Raw genomic sequence first — 21,138 nt, forward strand, 5'->3', positions numbered from 1 at the left:
AGCGAACGCACGACACTTTTTCGAACATCATTATCACGGTTATGTTCGTCCACACAAAAAAAGAAGAAGAAACGCCTTCTAACGTGGTAGCGCAGTGTCTCCGTTCCGGTGAGCGCACTACGCATGGAACCTGGGATCGCTGCGTTCGATCCCGGGGCCACGGTCAGCACCAATGTCGAGTGATATCTGAACCGGTACCCCGGGTGCTGCTACCGCCTCTACACCATCAACCCGCCTACGTTGAAGCAGGTGGTGAAATAATAATCACCCGAAAGTAGACGGACAAGGGGTTCACCAAGCGGTGTGTTGAAGATTGGCGAAACGCATTATTGCTAAAAGTGTCGTTGCGTGTCGTGAAGGCCGCTACTTCAGTGTGAAGTCTGCGCGACCTTTTGCACTGTGAACGTGATCAGTCGTCGCATTTCTATTTTCTGACATGCAGTACAGTATACACGTCGTTGTACTAATTCGCGCCGGTCGGTTCGGCATGGTTGCAGAAACAATCTAAACATTAGAAACTCTTCGTCTATATACTGTGTATATATAGGCAAAGACAGAGATCCCCATATCGCCTTCACAGACTTTTGGAGCAAGTGCTGTTTAGCGAGTAGCACCTATGAAGGCCGGCACGGCACACGAGGGGTGGCCAACACCACGCCCGGCCGCCTTTGTCTCCCCAGTAGCGATGTTTACACACGCATCAGGTAACATTTGAGGCTGAGTCGACCTAGGGGAGGCTCAGGACCGGTTGAGATAATCGTCACCGGTGTTGACCGTGAGCGGGAATCGAATTCGTCTGGCAGGGTTTGTAGCGCAGCGCTCAAAGCACTACGCTACCGCTCCCCACCACTACTACTATATACATACACACGAAATACACATCTTACATATGAGACCAGTAACATATGCCAGAATTGTGTCATATATAGTAATTGTGAAGGAAACAGTGCCGGTTGCGTTATTGCTACATGAACATACACATTTAGTTATTATTGTGATTATGTAAACAAGTATGAAGTTTGTCACTTCATACGTCCGATTCAACCTTAGAATATTCCAGTACTGTATATGTACTTTTTAATATTTGTATGTAATTATTTTTCCTGACTTGCTTACCTCTTCTCTGTTTTGTTTGTTTGTGTATTGTATATCGCTGTAACTTGCTGACCCGCCCCTAGTGGGTATCTGTGAAAAAAAATATTTTGATAGCTCATCGGATTCCTCCTGCAGTCTTAATAGAGATTCTGATCATTGTCATACCGTATTACCAAAATAAATTTTGAAAAAGTACAATTTCTGAAAACATTACTGAAATAGCAAATTAATTTAATACAAAAACCCTATTTTGAGTATCACGTTGTTGTGTATATCGTGTTTGCTATTAATGCAATGAAATCAACAATGCACCGTCTGTTTGCAAACCCACCGAGAGATGAAGGCGACGGACGCTGTGTCGGAGGGTTTATTTGACCATACTTCGCCACGCCTTGTCAATGCACCTCCGCATTAGCACGGTTGGCTAACGTACGGTGAGAAAGAAGTTCAACATGCATACAGGTGCCACTGATCTCTCTGCCGTGATCGGTAGTCGCGCCCGTGCCGTCGGGATGGTCCGTCGTGCAGTGCGCTAACCACTGCGCCACCACTCGACCCGATTGCTAGCCTTGCTATTGCATGCCACTATTTGGTTTAATAAAAAAAGTACATGATAACACTACGGCACTAATATTGTTTAAATGCAAACATTAGATTCTGCCAGATTTTTCACACAAACATTTTCAGCATTGCTAAATATATATTATATATAAATATATTATAAATATTAGCCAAGTCATTGCTAAATATTGTTCGCCTAACTGCGCTTTAAAAATACTTAAAAGTAAAATATGAGAAAAATATATAACATTGTACTCGCCCTTAACTACACTTGCCTGCAATAAAGATTGCCTCTCTTTGATAACGCGTACCTTTATTTGCAACGTATTCGTTACGTCGATTAGCGCGCCACGTGAACGCAAAAACCAGGCGCGGCAGAACTGCGCTTGCAACATTTGCCGAAAGAGGGCGACGGTATTTCAGATTACAAATAATAACGATGCTACCTACGACCGGCGTGTTTGGATTTGTATAGGCGGCTAATACGGCAGGGAATCTCTTAGAGGCGGTACACAGGAACACATGATTTATATCAAATAATTCGGAGGGAACTTTCCACGTTGACCTTGCGAGCATAGCAGTTAAACATAACGTTAACAAGTATTTAAAAGTGCATGCAATTAATAAAAAAATTAACCCGTAAAAACAAAGTTTTTCACTATAAATCCTTTATATGCGTGGCGGCTAGAGTCCTCTCGTCCTCTGGCTTGAGATGGCTGCCACCTATGGGTCAGATGATTGCCTGCCACCATTAAGCAATTGGTAATTAAATATAAAAAATGTTTTCCTAAAATGTTGAAAATTTTGGAATTTTTTTTTCACGAAAACAAATTGTCACGCACAACGAGTCTGTGTGCAAAATGTCAGCTCGATTGGATCACGGGAAGTGGGTTAAAAAACGACCGAAAGATTTGCACGGTCGTAAGCGCGCAAGCAAGCAAGCACGCAAGCAAGTGAACTTAATATAAAGGATTTAAAAAACAGTAACACACACTATCGGACTGAACGTGGACTACACAAACGTCCTGCAAGGGGTAACCTCTTTAACGGGTAGAGGCGACCTCACAGGCGCGTGCCATACCAGCGGTGTAGCGACACAATCCTTGATGTTCTCATGCCGACGGGACTTAAATGAAATCGTGTGTGTTGCGGATTATTTAAAATTTGTGTACGTCGCGTGTACAGCAACGGTTCCCTAACTCTCATGGGCACCGAGGAAGGGCCATTGCCCGAAGCGTCGCCTATTTTATATATTTTCTTCGCGTCGGGATGTCTGTGTTTGTGCGTGTGCACCGCTGCCGACGTAGCATCACCGACTAATGTAATTGTGAACTATTGTTTGTGTTTATTACACTGGTGGTGATGCACGCGGCCTGTAACTCAGCACTGTGGAGGCAGAAGCAAGGGTTGGTGGATCACCGCAGAGATGTTGAGAAACTCCCTTTCCCGTGGGGGGGGAGGTGGGGTGGGTGCCATACCCAGGCGCGCCAGATGGCAGTAGAGCAAGTTGACTAATCCCCATCTGTGTCCATCTGTACGGGGATATAGTGTTGCTCCCTTGCACGCGTGGGTTTACTCTGGGTGCTCCGGTTTCGTACCACACGTGTATAACACTCAGTGATTGGCCGAAAACATCTTTAAATAAAAAAAAATGCCAGACCCTGCTGAAAGAGTTATACGACTCTCATGGATAAATAATAATTAGATGTGGTTAGAGGATGCAAATCACATTCGCAAATGTGAGAGTTAGAATCCCGGCTGGACTGTTGGGGCACTTATGAAGGCTGGCACGGCACACGAGGGGGTGGGTGGCCTACTCCACGCCCGACCGCCTTTGTCTCCCTAGTGCTGATGTTTACACACCACAACCGGTATTTATTGAAGGCTGAGTCTACCGAGGGGAGGCCCAGAACCGGTTCAAATATTCGCCCGTTTATGTTCGTGAGCGGGATTCGAACTCGGGTTCGTAGCCGTTGTACGCTAACCACGATATCACAACGAATACTCCAAGAGTTTATTTCTATACATTGTGTATAACATAAATTGGAATTCAGGAGGCAGTTTATCCCGTGCGGGAATTCGCCCAAGAGAAATTGGCCAACACTCAACACTGCCATCCGCTGGCGAAACCTCGCACTCCCACGCCTATAACACGTGGCAAGCCCTCTGGTTGGCAGAGGTCGCAACCGGGTACCCGATACCCGTACCCTACCCGATACCCGGCTACCCGTACCCGGCCGGGTACGGGTACGGGTACCCGTTTGCGACCCTGGTGCGGCCGGGTACGGGTAGGCCGTGAGTCACTGGTGAGTAACCGTTAGTCACTCATTTCTCAACGTCTTGACTCTTAATTCTAGATTTGAAGCTTTCGTGACTGCAAGGATTCATATTCTTAGGTTTTTTCGGTAAAGTCACGTAGGTAAAAAATTTAAATTAATAAAAGTAAAATAAAATAAAAATCACGACGTTTCGGAGGCAACACAAGCTTCCGTCTTCTTGACTCTTCTCACAATTCAAGTTCCTAGAATCAACCCACCCGCGCCTGCAACATGGCTTCATCCCAGAGGTCGCAATCAGGTTCCCGATACCCTTACCCTACCCGTACCCGGCCGGGTACGGGTAGGGTACGGGTACGGCCGGGTACGGGTACCCGTTTGCGACCCTGGTGCGGCCGGGTATGGGTAAGGAATCAAAACGCGTTTGCGACCTCTGCTGGTTGGTCACTATTCAAAGTTCTCACCAGGCTCAAGCCTTAGCTTCTGAGACGCGACGAGATCGGGGCTATTCTAGGCGTGCGAGTAAATCGTGCGCCACAAACGATGTTTGCCATATGCGGCGGTTTAATGGACCGAAATCTCTCTCTCTCTCACAAACAGGGCAATGCATGAGCATCAGACACGCGGGCAGCCTGACCACAGGAACAGGGTCACGTGACGCTCATGGGGGTTCTCGCCAGACATTCATCACCGACCCGGCGCTCAGCAGTTTACGACGGGAGAGTGAGAACCCGGTGAGACCCCGACGGCTCACCACGGCACCGCACTCAGACGAATTCGCGCGTCCGTTGTAGGAGTTTGAAACGGGAGCTCCAGCCACGGGGACAGGGTCATCGTAAATGCTGGAGCGCATACGCATCGCCGATGCCGCCGAGGTGAAATAACTGAGTCGAAAATAAAAGGAGTCGAATGTTTATGCCATTTCAATGTCGTTTGCATGAACTACAAACCGTGCGTTTTTTCAAATGACTTTTTGTCTATTGAAATCGGTGGGCTACTCTCGGAGTCGTTAAAGTCAGACCCCCCTCAAATATGACGTCACAAGCTCTGCCCCCCCCCCAAAAAAATTAAACATGCTTCAAATCACTTTAATCTATTGTCATTGTAGTGCGTATTTAATGTGGCTCTGCACTCTGATGTAAGAGAAAACATTTATTAAAAAGTCTATTTAATTAAGTAGAACGTGTTGTCTATATTTATTTAAAGTTGCGCATTTTGATGCGACGTCACACTTCTCAAACCCCTCGTCACACATCGTCACAAATGTCTGACCCCCCCCCCCCAGGTGCGTGACGTCATTTATGGACGGCCCCTTACCGGAGTAGTTATCTCTCTAACGTGGCACACTGCCGCTTTCCCGTCAATGGGTGCTTACCTGGTCACAAATAAACGGACATTTAGCTATCAATCTACACACTGTGCATGTACTAACATGCGAGCATGGGCATGGATGATTCACATATCACCGGGCTGCTCCACGGAAGATGGGCCAACGAGCTCCGATACTGTAGGGCTGCGAGAGATGGCCGCAGTGTCAGGAGACCATCCAGCAGTCGATAGATCGTGACTCGTGATGATGATGATGATGGCGCGTGATATCTGTCTTTACATTGTTTACAATGTGTTGCTGCTTTGCAAGAGAATTATGCCATGGAGGGATGATGATTGTGTTTACATTGAATGTGTTGGTGGCGATGAAAACGATCATGGTGGCAGTGGTGTTCACGGTGATGGTGGTGATGGTGCTGTTGTTGATGCCGCTGATGATGGTGGTGGGACATCGTGACATGTATACGCACAATCTATGGAGTGTTTGCTTTATGCGATCATATATTGGATTGATGATGATGATGATACTGATGTGACTATCGCTTCTGATGATGCTATTGCTGCTACTGCTAATACTGTTACTGATAAAGTCACACATTACAGTACAAATCGAATTCGGATATATATCGTGTCTACATCTAAATGTGCATGTCAAGATGCTGTACAGCAACGTCGAGCATGTGTATTAAGTGGCGAAAGGAAGGGGCAGGTCTTGAGCCTGGAATTCAACAGGGGAAGGAAGTCAGCAGCACGGATTGCTTTGGGAAGCGAGTTCCAGATTATGGGGGCATCTGATAACACAAACACACACACGCGGCACATACGGTAACAGATAATAACAGATTATGGGGGCATGTGATAATGCGCACACGCGTGCGACACATCACACATCTCGTCGCTCGCTCCATGTGCCCAAGAAGAGCGCCGACTGCGCCGTCTGGCACAGGTGCATGGCCACCTCTCCGCGCAGCCGCGACGCGTCCCGGGGGCCCCGCTTCCTCGGCAGCTCCATCACGCTCTCCCGAGCCGTGAAGTCTCGGGGCCCGCGGAGGCGAGAAGCTGGGACCCTTCGGCCACGACCCTGCAACGCGCGATGCACCGCTTCGGCCCTCCGACCACAACCGCCGCCGCCGCCATTGTCGTCGTCCTCGTCCTCGTCGTCGTCGCCACGAACCTCGTCTCGTTCCGCCTCCTCCGCTACCCTGTCGAGCACGAACGTGCGGAACCGTCGCCGGCTGCCCGGACAGAGCTTTCCACCAGTGCGGCGGCGTTCGTTCCCTGGCTTGGACGTCGCCTCGTCGTCGTCGTTGTCATCGTCGCCATCGTCGCCGTCGTCGTCGGGCCACACGCCGGGCGCGCCCCCGGGCGGCCTCGCGATGTCCGTACGGGGGGCGCTGCTCGGGTTGGTGCTCACGTTCCAAGGCTCGCGCGGGGTCAGGGTCGGGAGCGCGTCGGCGGCGGCGGCGACCCCGCGAGCGGTCACGCTCCCCGTGCACAGCAGGTTGGTGCCCGGCTGAAGCCTCGTGCCGGTGATGCGGCCCGGCGCGTCCCGCGGTCGTCTCGCCGCCGGAGCCGTCGTCTCGGACAGCCCCCCGCCGGGCATTCCGACTCCCTGCCCCTCCCGCCGCTGCGGACCGCGTGATCGCACGTGGCCCCCCCGGCGTCGGCAGGAGTCGGGGATCGGGGGTGCGAGTGGGGGGGCCGGGGGTGCGGGAAGTCGCTTGTCCTCCAGCCAGCCCAGGAAGGACATCGCGTTGACGAATTCGCGTTCATCCTGTGTGCGTGCGCGCGCACGGAGGGGAACGGCAGCGTAGCGGTTAGCACGCTGCGCCGCGAAAGCCGGTTCGATTCCTGTTCACGGCTACCACCGGTCCTGGGCCTCCCCTAGGTCGACTCAGCCTCAAATGGTTACCTGGTGCGGTGTGTAAACATCGCCACCGGGGAAACAGAGGCGGCTGGGCGTGGCGCTAGCCACCCAACCCCTCGTGTGCCATGATCAACAGATAGAGAGAAATAGTGTACGGTGAAAGACAGAGACACATCGTAAAGGAGAGAGGGACTGATACACCGTGACAGAGAGACAGAATCACACAGACAGACTGAATTACAGAGACAGAAATGCCATCATATGAACAGAGACACAGAGAAGCAGACACACAAAACAACACTGGCAAGTAAACTTCTACACGCGACAGAGTCCACGGGTGGCTCAGCTGGCTCCACAGTAACACATTCCTGCGGAGGGAGCTGGTAGGAACGTTGGGTTGCTCGGTCAATGGCCAGGGTCAACGGCGGCGTGGTGTATTCCGCAAATATGCCCGACTGTGAGGGTGGGCACAAGCCGGTGTGAGTAGATTAAACGTTGAGTTTTATAAGGACACCACGGGGTGACCAGCCCCTCCCCACCCAGCCCCACCCCCCACCCAGCCCCACCCAGCCCCTCCCCACCCTCCCCTCTCCACCCAGCCCCTCCCTCCCCACCCAGCCCCTCCCTCCCCACCCAGCCCCTCCCTGCACGACGGACGGAGGGACACAATAATCCCCTGTGGGCTGGTATAACCAGGAGGTTCCTGCCAGTATAACTGGGTTCGAATCCAAGTTTCAGGCGCCACTGATGAAACCGGGTTCTCGGGTGTCATGCGTTGATGGTCTTAACCCAGTCACCAATTAATGTACAGAAAAAAGACCATCACATTAAATTGGGGTTTTTCATTCAATTCGGTTAATGTCCAGCTCTGAGAGTTCTAATGATCACTTTTTCCATCATGCGATGAACATTTCTCTGTCGAAGGGCACGTGTGGAATCACAGCTTGAAGGGATATCAGATGTAGTTCTGCAATATCTTCTCCTGCGTGCTGTTCTCGCTGTGACACACAGCTCTGTGAGAGTTCCTTACGGACAATTTACCTCATGGAACGACGCCAATAATACAACTATAGTACAAATGTGGGGAATTTTCCGTAGTAGAATAAATATATAAATTAAACATACCGATTTCTAGATTTGAAGCTTTCGTGGCTGCAAGGATTCATACTCTTAGTTTTTTCGGTAAAGTCACGTAGGTAAAAAATTAAATTAAATGAATAATTTTATAATTTACAATTAATAAATGATTAATTTATTAATTTTAATTAAAATTTTGACCTAAGTGACTTTACCGAAAAAACTAAGAGTATAAAATACCTATGGTGGTGCCCGGCCTATCCATCTAACAACCACTATTCACTTCCCATCAAGTCAGTAATTTCTCCGAACGGTCAGTACATTCGTTTTAGCCACGCCGCAGGTATAATGGACCGTAGGGCCAAAACACCGGCTAATAAGGGGTACGACTCATTAAAGTGATTATGAAAGATCACCATTAATGAGCTGTGACTGATTTCTCAGGAAATCGCCGGTAGGCGTGTTCTGACCTCGCATTTGGCAAAGTGTTGCTTCTCCTCTGCCAGCAAGTGTCTTCCCATCTTCAGGAGCTCGACGTCCTCCGTGGCGGCCTCGTTCTTCTCGTCCATCCACATGACGCTGGCCAGGAGCCTGTCAACATCCAGGGCAAGCAGAGCCGTCGCCCCGTCCTTTTAGCGTCGCCGATCGGCAGCGTCGGCAGGCAAGCGAGGTGGCGTTGCGCGGCACGGCGTGGTTGGCATGGGCCCCCCGTGCAAAGTATGCCATTGAGACCCCTGTGCAAAATCTTTATTTTGACAACTTTTTTGTTGTTTGTGCTTTTTGTTTTAGTGCCATTTCTTAATTTGTTTATCCATGTTTTGGATTTTGCTTGGTAGCAGGGTTTTCATTTGCTTGGTGCGTATGTGCATGTGTGTGTTCAGCTTATCAAGCATCGTGCGTAGTCAATTGCGTAAATGGGATTTGGTACTTTTATATAATTAACGTACAGCCTTGTGGGATGCTGTTGCCGTGAATGACACTCCGTAAAGTGAAAGCATTGTTATTAATTTCCACCCTCCTCTTCATAACCCAGTGCCTGGGCCCCTCCGGCCTGTGGGTCTCTGTGCGGCTGCACCTCCGGCATGCCCTACAAAGGCCCTCTGAGGCCCTCTGAGGTCCTCTGCGAGCCCGAGGCTTGGCAACAAACCACCCCGACCTGACCTCCCCCCCACCAGCTATCTCCACGGCCCTGGCGAGCCACCCCCCACCCCGACTGCCCAACACCTCCCACGTGGCACCTGGTGCATTTGCGGTGGCCCCACAGCCTCGCCAGTTCCACTGGCCGGTGCTGGCGAAGGTCGCGGGCCGAGGGGTCGGCTCCGGCTTCCAGCAGGGCCCGAACGCAGCCCAGGAGCCCCTCGCTGGAGGCCACGTGCAGCGGAGTCACCGAGTCCTCGTTGCACCTGGGCAGCAGCATTAATTTTGTCGGCACGTTTAACTTCAAGTCACAGTCTCAGTCACTGCTTGGTTTCATCTGCAACAGTTCGGAGCGGCGTTCCGGGATATACTTTTGTAGGCCACGTCCATCTCACCTTATTTTGCCCTCATGATAGCTGAGTTCTCCCCACAGGAATATAGGAATGCAGGCTACAATAATACAGTATAACCTTGTACTCGAGTGGGAGTGCCTATGCCAATAATCCTAACTTCTAAACAGCCTAGCAGCAATCGAGCAAATATTGAGTGAGAAATTAAGCCCTGGATATATGGCATAGGTGATGAAATCACGACCATATGATATAATTCGCAAGAGTCAACCGTTGTGTACCAGTGCCACAGCCCAAACCCTAAATATGAAAATCACTCACGGCTAAATGTATTGGATTAAAATAATGCCTACCTACGATGAGCTAATTGTATCTCAGCGCTGCCTGGCAAAGAAATAATCGGTCTCGTTGGGCTGTCGTGTTAAGAAAATGTGCCCACATTCACAACTCGTCGGAGGGGCTGACACACGTCGCTTAAGCGACTTTCCCAATTGCTAGCGATGGAGACTGTGTAAGATTTTTCATGAAAAAAAATGTGATAAAAAAATCTGACGGAAAAAATAAACGTTCGCCAAGCCTGCGAATCAGACCCATTGAGTTAAATGTAGAAAATTGTTTTACAATGTGCGCAGAGGACATCGCTAGGCAGCTATCTCCATACCGCAGTGCTTTCCGTGTCAACACGGCAAGGACAATCAACATCGCCATTGTCATAATCATTGTCCTCAAAACTTTACAATTTGTCTAGAGATAATTTCCATCTTGTACCATCATTGTCACCACCGTCGTCATCATAGGTTTGTATGAGAATTGAATATTTTAACACGATTAAATGAAGCATATGCAAAAAGAAATATCATCATAATCATCATCAACAATGATTCACCACCACCGTCATCTGCACAACTATCATCATTAACGCTATGAGCACTACATCACTTCATCACCACTACAACGCCATGATTATCTTCATCAGCATCATCTCCATCACGACTACCACCACCAGGACCATCATCATCACCTCCGTCACCATTGTCACCACTACCATCACCATCCTTACAACCATCAAAGACAATATAAAGATCCCCCATATAGCCTTGAGACAAGTGCTCTTAGCGAGCACTTATTAAGGCTGGCATGACAAGCAACGGGGTGGGTTTGCCAGCACCAAGCCCGGCCGCCTTTGTCTCCCCAATGCTGTTTACGCACTGCACCAGGTACTCACTTAAGGCTGAGTCGACCTAGTGGAGACCCAGCATCGGTTCAGATATTTGTTACTGGTATTAGCCGTGAGCTGGAATCGAACTCAGGTCACCGGGTTCATGGCTCCACCATCGTCACATTCCACCGCAACCATCATTCTCAATGTGAACACCATTATCACCTCCACCACCATCACATCGACCATCATCATCCTCATATCTCAACACTGCAATTACCACCATCGTTATAATCACAACCACCGAACCACAATCAGCAACACCACCACCACTACACAATGAACGCCTTCTCCATGCATCCATCCACTCATCCACACAGCTACAGCAGCAGATCGGTCTGGAAAGCTCTTCTTTCCGATATTAGGAAGTTACTGGAGCTATGCACTTTCAGATTTAAAACAAATGTACTTCGAACTGCTTTTTGTGTTTAGTTTGTTGTCCTTCCCCTGCACATCGGATTAGCATGGTTGGCTATGTGCCGTGTGATATAAGTTCAACATACAAACAGCTGAGTGGGCTTTATCTGGTAAAATAAAACATAGTTTAGTTTATATTCTTGATTCTTTCGGTAAAGTCACGTAGAAGGGAAATAAAATAATAATATAAATACATAATTTTATTGGTTTATATTTATATTATTATTTCCCTTCAACGTGACTTCACCGAAAGAACCAAGAATATGAATCCCTGCAGTCACGAAAGCTTTCAATCAAAACATAGTTTAGTTCAATTATATTTTCTACTATACGTTGCGTTTATATCGTTTGTCACGTTCTGAACCCGCCCCTAACTGGACATCCGTGAAAAAAAATAGATTCATATCGCTCATCGGATTCCTCCAAGCGCAAACACAAAAACACCCCGACTCCGAGGTCCGCGACTCACGCGTTCACGCGGGCTCCTCTCGCGAGCAGGTAGCGCACGCACACCAGGGCGCGCCTGCCGCCGCGGCGCGCGTTACACGCCAGGTGCAGGGCCCTCCACCCCGTGGCGCTCGCCAGCTCCACCTCGACTCCGTGCCGCTCCAACAGCCGGCGCAGGCAGCCCAGGCGGCAGTGCAGCGCGGCCACGTGCAGCGCCGTGAGGCCCTGCGACGTCGTGGGGGTTATGGGATCGGAAACGATACTAGAATCAGACTTTCGATTTAAAGCTTTCGTGACTGCAGGGATTCATCTTCTTGGTTCTTTCGGTAAAGTCACGTAGAATGGAAATAATAAAATAATAAAAATCAAACATGATAAAATAATTCTCACGACGTTTCGGCCACAACGCATGCAGCCGTCCTCAGGTGAAGAACAGGTCTGTCGATAAGACAGAGTCTGAATGACACGTCCTGGGCTTGGAGCGTCTAATTAAGCTGGGAGGGAGGAGGAAGAGCGCCTTGACAAAATAATTTGCATATCAAGAGGAAATATGCAAAAAATAATCTTCATATGCAAATTATTGTCCTCCTCCCTCCCAGCTTAAATAGACGCTCCAAGCCCAGGACGTGTCATTCAGACTCTGTCTTATCGACAGACCTGTTCTTCACCTGAGGACGGCTAGAATCAGACTATTTAGTGTTGGGATCGGATGATCTTTGAAGCTTTATTTCCCCCCCCACAGATATCCAGTAGGAGCGGGTAAGGACGTGACGACAACAGACAGTACAATAGCACGATTGTCGCGCAAGGTACAGGGCAGGTAAACAAATCACCCCACAAACACACAAGTAGAATTCTGGAGTTGAAGTTTCCATTACTGCAAGGATCCATACTCTTTTGTTCTTTCGGTAAAGTCACGTAGGCATAAAATAGCAACTCCCCTCCCCCCCCTCTATCTCTCCTCCCTGGATCCTCCCCCCTTCTCTTACCTATATAGTCTCGTTCGATTTAAAGCTTTCGTGACTGCAGGGATTCATCTTGGTTCTTTCGGTAAAGTCACGTAGAAGGGAAGTAATACAATAATAAGTAAGAGAAGGGTTGTGGCCGAAACGTCGTGAGAATTATTTTATTATGTTTTATTTTTATTATTGTATTACTTCCCTTCTACGTGACTTTACCGAAAGAAGATATATAGTCTCTTGTTTACAGCAGCTCTTTCGCCCACATCAGCAATTGTCTCTTGCTGTGGTTTGTCCCACCTGATGACGGACCCGGCAAAGCCCACTGAGGTAGTACCATACAGTTAGAACGGCGACAAAAAGAATTCCCAACGCAGTCGCACCGCTACCGCAAGGGATCAATCCACCTGTATGGAGCCAGAGAGCTGTGGTATTGTTGATGTACGTACGACATACGACTCTGACCAACATATTTTCCTTTCTGATAGTATGAACTTTGAGAAATGTTTGAACTCTCTTCCCGTGCTTGTGATGCTTCGGCTTAAGAGATTGGGATAGTTTTTTTGTAAATTGAAGAAATTGTATGCAGTGCACATTTTCTCAGGCTTGTTCCGTCCTTTGGCTGCCAATCCACAATTAGTCTCGACCACCGGCCATCACCCCCAGCCAGAGTCCACTTTTGTCAAACTTTATTTATTCAGCCCCTCGTGTTGAACGTGTGTGTGTGTATATTAAACGAGGTGGGGGTTACTGCCAGCAGGAGCAAATAAACAGGACATATTGTGAGACACCGTAGGGCTCGCTGCCCTCAACATGCACAGACGGAGTAATTCTTCTGAGTGTCCTGACAAATCTCGTTGCTGCTTCAATTTTCCTGCCTCATTTCTCTAATGACCAATTAGCCCGAGAACATGAAATAATTGGTCCACATGGTGGATGCGGCGTGTGTGGTAAATATTCCACAAAGGCCTCTGCCGTGTGACCCGAACAAAGGCACGTGACACGTAACACCCGTAGGACCATTTACATTTGGACCTGGATTCTTTTTTACGAATAAATCCTCTCTCGCTACCGTAGCTCCCGTTCAGACCTCCAGCGTCCGTACGTCTATCATCATCATCAGCATCAGCCGAGATCAATCCACTGCTGTAGGCCTCTCCACATCGTGGCCATCCTTGACGGTCCCACGATGTGACAATCCACCCAGCACCTGCACATTATCTCGTCGCTCCATCTCCACGATGCACTTCCTACGAAGCGCGTTCCCTCATTTGAATACCACTCCATCGTCATTCTCGCCCACTGGACGTGTCCTACCCACAACCCCCTGACTTTTCTTCACAGTCAACATGTCTTTAACATTATTGCATTCTAAAATCCACACATTCCTCTATCTCCCAGTGCAATATTAAGCCTGTGTCTCTCCATACGTCTTTGTGGAGCCCTGGTTTTTTTCCCCTCCCATCTTTGTCAGTGCCCATGTTTCTGATTTATATTTCATAGCAGGTGAATACTCACTGATTACATCAATAGCAAACATGGCATATTTATCTTTCATCCATTACGATGGAGTTGAGCAGTGGTACAGCAGTTAGTGACTGGTGCTTATTGCGCCCGTGTTGAGACAACGCTTTTGTACGTGCCCGCATTATGTAAGTGGCACGTGGTTTTTTGTGTTTTAGTTTCATTATCGCGCTTTCATTGTCACCCCAGATCTCCCCTTGGAAAATAATACTTTTGGTCTCAATTGGTTCTCTGGTTCTCCCCGGGGCTATTAAAGAGACGACATGAATGTACGGGCATTCAGCAGCGGAAATTTGAGGCGGTTCACACCGATAAAGCTCCAGAGACGAAGCGTGTCAGCTTCTTTGGGGGGGGGGGGGGTCACACTGCATGGGTTCAACCCTTAAATAAATAAATGTGTGGCCGTGCCGCGTTGGAGCAGTATTGTTAACGCGTTACCCAGGTAACGTCCACAAAAACAGCACGGCATGGTTACGCTACGCGGCTCACGGCAAAGCTGTTTCAGACAAAACTTTCATTGCCATAGCTATGGGCATTCGCGGCCGGCCATTAATGGACAAAGCAGAAAATGGGAAGAGGGAGAGGGGGGCGATGCAGCCAGCTGCGAGCGCTACCTGACTTAATCGCACTCTCACGACACAATGCGTAAGGGGAGGCAATTCGAGTCATTTGATCCCACCGTCATTACCATCGACCATGGTCAACCAGCGGCTGGACGAAGGCCTCGCCGAAGCCAGAGCAAATCACTCGTGATAGTGCCCCCCTCCAGTCTGATCACATTCAGCGGGAGTTGGTGGTCCTTCTTCTTGGTTCTTTCGGTAAAGTCACGTAGAAGGGAAGTAATAAAATAATAAAAATGAAACATAATAAAATAATTCTCACGACGTTTCGGCCACAACGCAAGCAGCCGTCCTCAGGTGAGAACGGCTGCTTGCGTTGTGGCCGTGTTTTAGGTGAGGACGGCTGCTTGCGTTGTGGCCGAAACGTCGTGAGAATTATTTTATTATGTTTTATTTATATTATTGTATTACTTCCCTTCTACGTGACTTTACCGAAAGAACCAATAAGATGAATCCCTGCAGTCACGAAAGCTTTAAATCGAAAGTTGGTGGTCCTTTTAACAGGAGGCGCCAGGATGATTCACGGGACAAACGGGAAAGGCAGCTACGGCGGTGAGCCGGCGACAAATCCCTTCCCCCACGAGCTCTTCTGCCTTCCTCTCGATATGTTAAGATGTGTTCAGCCGCCACGTAATGCGTGCTTGCAGGTTTTGAGGAAACCGGGAGAAGCCCGGAGAAAATCCGCGCGTGACGAGGTAACACATGGAACAGGCGGAGTCCACGTTTGCAGAGCCCGACTTTGGGATTCTCTCCCCCATGGACTTCGTATTCTCTTGTTCAATTCAATAAACATATTGACCGTCATCTGTCACCACATTCTCTGGAATATAATACGTTCTGAAAAGTCAGATGCACCCCAAACTTTTGTCCTGTGTCAATAAAGGTACATTACACAAATCTGCTCAACAAAGATAAAGATCCCCCATATAGGCTTAACCTACTGTTGGAGCAAGTACTATTAGTGAGTACCTATGAAGGCCGGGCCACGACGAGGGGGTGATGTGGCCAGTATCACGCCCGGTCGCCTTTGTCTCCCGAGTGGCGATGTTTACGCACCGCACCAGGTACTCATTTGAGGCTAAGTCGACTTCGAGGAGACCCAGGTCAGATATTCGTCACTGGTGTTGGCCGTCAGCGGGAATCGAAATCGGGTGGCCCAGGTTCGTAGCGCAGCACACTAACCGCTACACTACCGCTTCCACACACGCATGCACACACACCGTCATCATTATCAACCACCATTAGCAATCATCTTCCAAGTCATCGTCACACACATACACACACACACCGGCCGGATTATAAGACGCACCCCAAATAACGCTTAACAATGCAGGTGGGAAGAATGCGGCTTATAATCCGAAGAATTCGGTACACCTCCAACAGCGATGCGTGTCACTTGGCCGCTTGGCGTGCTGGGCCTGTGATCAGCAACCGCGATGTGAAAACCAAACAGCGTGGAACAAAATGCCCTCCATCTACTTGGTGGTCTACTGGGCTTGGTCTGCTGATGTGCAACGTGCGGTGGTGGTGGTGGCGGAGGTGGTGGGACCTCTTACGTGTCCGTCCTCTCGAAGAAGCGACCCGGCCTTCGCGAGGCTCAGCTCCATCCACGCCACGTCTCCCACCGCGGCCGCCAGGAGCTCGTCCGGTGGAGGAGGAGAAGCTCCGACCGTCGGGCCGGGCCATGACCCTGAGCCGGGAGTCCAACTGGACCCGGGGCCCAGGGGCCGCGAGAGGAAGGCCGACATCTGTAGCTACGCGGCGGCGTTAGTCGGGAACCTGCGCCAACTCAAGCTGCACAGGCAACAACAATGTCACGTCTCCGAGGCTGCCTTTGCAATTTCTCGCAATCTTCAACAAAACGTCGAATATTGACTCTGCCTAGCCAGACTACACCGTGCACCAATGATATATGTATGCACTGTATGTTGAACTTCTTTCGCGGCGTACGTAGCCAACCGTGCTAATCGGAGGTGCCATCGAGCCGGTGGCGCAATGCTTCAGACACGACGCAATGAACCTCGGCCGCCCGAGTTCGATTTCCGGCCGCGGTTCACATCAGTGGCGAGTGACCGGTCCTGGGGTCACTTCACCAGCCTACACCGATGCCCAGCGTGGTGAAGTATGGTCAAACAACCCCCCCCATGACCGACACGACGCAGGGAGGCCTTCAATGCGGCAGCGCGTTGACAAAGATCTGCCGATTATAACGACAGCACAACAAATGCTGTCGTCAACGTAAGATTACATCTAGCACTTTGTGCCGCCTGCCTTAAGCCTACGGCCACAATTGTGACGCGTCGAGTTACATTCGACACGCCGCCTATTACTCCTGATCCCCGTAATCCCCCCAAAACTTCCCACTCCCGAGTAAATCTTAACGATGGATGTGTATTTCCACACAGCTCACAAGGCGCCAAGCAAAATGCGAAAGCATTCATTGACCGTGAGTTGATATAGACGAGTAACAGCACCGACTTGAATGTTAGCTGTCCGGGAGAGAGAAGCACGGTTACTGTTATTGTTCCTGCGGGCAAAATTCTCCCTCCGACCCACCCCGGCGCACTTGAAGCGGATCCATCCCGGCACTGGGACGTGAGTATCAACAAAACCGGTCGTCAAGGAACAGGCGTCACCACTCGCGCGCACGCGCACGCACGCGCGTGTGTGCGCGTGCGTGCGCGCGTGCGTGCGCGCTATCGTGAACGCCAGACGTGAGGAATGTGCCCGCGTCAACAAAAGGGCCTCCTCCTCTTCCTCCTCCTCATCATCCTCCGTGGTGCATTGGGCCTGGCTTGCATTGCCCCGGACGACGGGGAATACGTGAATGGCGGGGGCGGGCGGGTTGCTGAGAATAATCCACGTTAATTACTGTGCCGGGTGAAGGAAGAGCAAATGATGACGGGTTCCTAGCGCGCGCCATAAGTATGGGAAGAATGCCGAGTGCGGAACGATAGGTGGCTATTAAGCAGCAAGGGGCTCAAGTTTTAGTCTCGACCGCGGCTAATGTCATCATTAGGGGGCCGAGTGATACCTAAACCTGGCCTGGATCCCCTTCCCACACCAAACTCGCACGAACTAGTCTGGTGAATATTCTTGGGTTTTTTCGGTAAAGTCACAATCGTGACTTTACCGAAAAAACCCAAGAATATGAATCCTTGAAGTCACGAAAGCTTCAAATCTAGAATTAGTGTGGTGAAGTGTGGTATGACGCCTCTCGCACGCACACACAGATCCCCCGTGTAGCCTTAACAGACTGTTGGGGCAAGTGCTGTTAGTGAGCGCCTATGAAGGCCGGAACAGGACACGAGGGGGGGGGGGGGGGTGGTCAGCACCACGCCCGACCGCCTTTGTCTCCCCAGTTGCGATGCTTTTTTACACACCGCACCAGGTACTCATTTGCGGCTCAGTCGACACATAGACACACATAACCCTTGCACACTCACGCACGCACGCACACGCAGTTACACCCTCACACAGCCCGTCCTACACACAGGGTTGTCCTCCCCAACGCCTCAGCGCCCTTCTCTCAGCTATTGCCCCCTTACTGGTCATTGGCTCCACCTCTCCTCTTCTCTGTTGGCCACTCTCAACACTCACCAGACACCACTGCCAGTCACGCACCAGGCATTCACCTGGCATCTGACCCTCACCAGACACCCTCGCCAGACACCTCATCAACCCCATGACACCACCACTCACCATTCATCCACCCGACCCTCACCGGACGCACCTGACACCTCGCCACTCGGTAGGCACTCAAAAGGCACTCGGCTGACACTCACCAGAAAACATCACCCTCCTGAAACTCGGCAGACATCACCGACCACTCACCTGACACAAAGGCCGTAATTATAATATATATTGGGGGGAGGGGGGCATATCCCCCCTCCCCCCAATATTTTAATATGCTCAAAATGTCCTCCCCCCCAATATATTGCTATAAAATATATTTCTGTTTATATGATTGTGGTTATGGTTGTACGTTATTCATCTCTAATCTCTGCCATGACATACAATGAAACAAGAAAATGTAAAAAAGAAAAAAACAGAGCAATGTAATACAATACACTATTAAACATTATTGTAAAAAATACATAAAAAGTCCATCCTATGTGTTCGTGAATTTTTAAAAAAATATTTTAGGCAGGAAATGGCAGGAAATTAGTTTTCAAATTTAGATTTTTTTTCTGGGGGGGGGACCCCACACCCCCTGGAAGATTTGGTCCCCCCCAATGTTGACTCCATGGCTACGGCCTTGGCTGACACTCACCAGCCACCAGACTCAACGATCACACACACTCACCACACCACCAACACACCCATGACAAATCAAGAATTTGTACCACTACACTACACCCCACGCCACTATACCACTACTTGAAGAGACGACACTATCAGAGCACACACTCCACCAATGCTGTTCACTACTACACCGTTACACAGAACCACTTGAACACGATACCACACGATTACACCACTAAACTACACCTCCCCGCCCCCCTCATTCACTCACTCACTCCTCCCACATACACTTACTCATGCCTCGCAGTCATTAACTTACTCAGTGCTCTCTCAATCATCCCTCTTCTACTGACATTTGCTCATTCGCACACGCTGTGAGTTTCACGGACAGCAGCAAAACATTTGATTTTGCAATGCACGTAGGGGTCGTTTTAATTGTCCAACTCTTGAGTTTGACAGTGCTGTACACATTCACACACTCGCGAAACGTCTGTTTTATTCGTTCCATCATTTTATTCCACCCTCATTCAATCGCTCACAACTTCTCGTTCTTACCTCGTTGAACCGCCCGGGCTCCCTGATGCTTCTCATCTGACGCCCTGGACCAGCCGTTGCCAGGGACTTCTGTTGCTAGGGACTTCTGTTGCCAGGGACTTCTGTTGCTAGGGACTTCTGTTGCCAGGGACTTCTGTTGCTAGGGACATCTGTTGCTAGGGACTTCTGTTGCTAGGGATGCCGTTGCTAGGCCGACGGTTGGTCCTCGCGGCGAGCGGAGAAACGTTTTATTTTGTAGTGCACATAACCATGTTAAGCTTCAGGGGTTTTTGAATTATGTAGTTCACGTAAGCAGGTTTTTTTTTAGTTTCGCGCTCATAACTCGAAAAGGAAATGCCGTGGAGAGAAAAAAAAACGCGTTTTTGTACGGACATCTGCAGACGACGGGCTTTCGATAGTTACCGTAGCTTAAAATGTTTTGGATTTGTATGAGGTTTATTCAAAGTGGTACATGCACACAGACATGCACACACATAGACAACGGAATAATCATACACAATGCATAGATATAAACAAAGGCAGAAAAGTGCGCAGATAAGCACGTAATCACACTGTGAGAGGAAGAGGAGGAACACGTGCATCAGGGAACAAACGCAAATCACGGACCATCATATTGACTGTTCGGGAAAGTAACACAAGCCTATAATTGGCATCATCGTGGAGAATATAAGTAACAAAATAGATAATACACTTCCTTACCATGTTGTTCTCCCCACATAAGAAAGTATTTGTGTGTACATCCCATCAGCCACAATAGCCCGCTGCGAATGTGCATTTCTTCAGCAGCAATTGACTCAATGTTGGGCCGGGACGCGTTGGGGCCGATCGCAGGGAGAGATCGATAGCCGATGGTCGAGATGGGGCACGGAATGGCAGGCAAAGGAAAGGAGGAGGGTGGCTCTAGAGAGGACGACCACGACGGAGAATGAGCACTGAGATCAGTTCGCGTGCAGGAGAGAGATGAATTGTGAACTCATCAGGACCATGAGCAATGAGATCAGTTCGCGTGCAGGAGAGAGATGAATTGTGAACTCATCAGGGCCATGATAAATTAGCTTAGTTCGCGTGCAGAACAGAGATGAATTCATAAAGGTTTTTGGGTTAGATCGCGTTATTTAAAAATGTGACGCAAGCCTCCATCACCCGACACGGCAATCAGTAAAAAATGTGTCACGTTGACAAAAGACAAATAGTTCACTACTTTAACCCACCGGTGTGTTGAATAGTGGATCCACAACATTTACAATTTGACTAACCGTGACGTTTCGTTGGACATTACATCCAGCATCTTCGGGCGATTTGCCAGAATAGTGAAGCCATCCACGTGCTTCCGGTCTTAAATAGTGCAGGATGACGTCATAATTGTTGAACCCCACCACGTGGCTAGATTACAGGCGAGGTGGGGGTGGGGTGAATGCAATTATGTAATAGATCAGTAATCAGACACTTAGCATGTGACT

At 49.4% G+C, this 21,138-nt stretch overlaps 1 protein-coding gene across 3 annotated transcripts; it reads right to left on the reverse strand.

Annotated features, from left to right (window-relative positions):
- Positions 1-4,385: 4,385 nt before the first annotated feature.
- On the reverse strand, positions 4,386-17,658 carry LOC144935128 (uncharacterized). Of its 3 annotated transcripts, none has more exons than XM_078861564.1 (6): positions 17,435-17,658; positions 16,435-16,672; positions 11,798-12,000; positions 9,444-9,608; positions 8,676-8,796; positions 4,386-7,035 (listed from the first exon to the last, which is right to left on the reverse strand). In XM_078861564.1, exons 2-6 carry the CDS (start codon positions 16,624-16,626, stop codon positions 6,145-6,147), a joined length of 1,572 nt encoding a protein of 523 aa, XP_078717690.1. In that variant the 5' UTR covers positions 16,627-16,672; positions 17,435-17,658; the 3' UTR covers positions 4,386-6,144. The 3 variants fall into 3 exon arrangements, with proteins under 3 accessions (XP_078717690.1, XP_078717691.1, XP_078717692.1); XM_078861565.1 differs by having other exon boundaries at positions 17,395-17,454; XM_078861566.1 differs by lacking the exon at positions 9,444-9,608.
- Between the last annotated feature and the right edge of the window lie 3,480 nt (positions 17,659-21,138).

Source organism: Lampetra fluviatilis, chromosome 12, assembly GCF_964198595.1.
Source record: "Lampetra fluviatilis chromosome 12, kcLamFluv1.1, whole genome shotgun sequence".
Taxonomy (NCBI): domain Eukaryota; kingdom Metazoa; phylum Chordata; class Hyperoartia; order Petromyzontiformes; family Petromyzontidae; genus Lampetra; species Lampetra fluviatilis.

Bases quoted from the DNA above. Each gene is read 5' to 3' on its own strand.
- LOC144935128 (XM_078861564.1), bottom strand. From the start codon at position 16,626: ATGTCGGCCTTCCTCTCGCGGCCCCTGGGCCCCGGGTCCAGTTGGACT. The intron at 12,001-16,434 runs GTAAGAGGTCCC...ACGACGTCGCAG, and splicing joins TTCTTCGAGAGGACGGACAC to GGCCTCACGGCGCTGCACGT. The intron at 8,797-9,443 runs GTGCCACGTGGG...GGATGTTGACAG, and splicing joins GGCCACCGCAAATGCACCAG to GCTCCTGGCCAGCGTCATGT.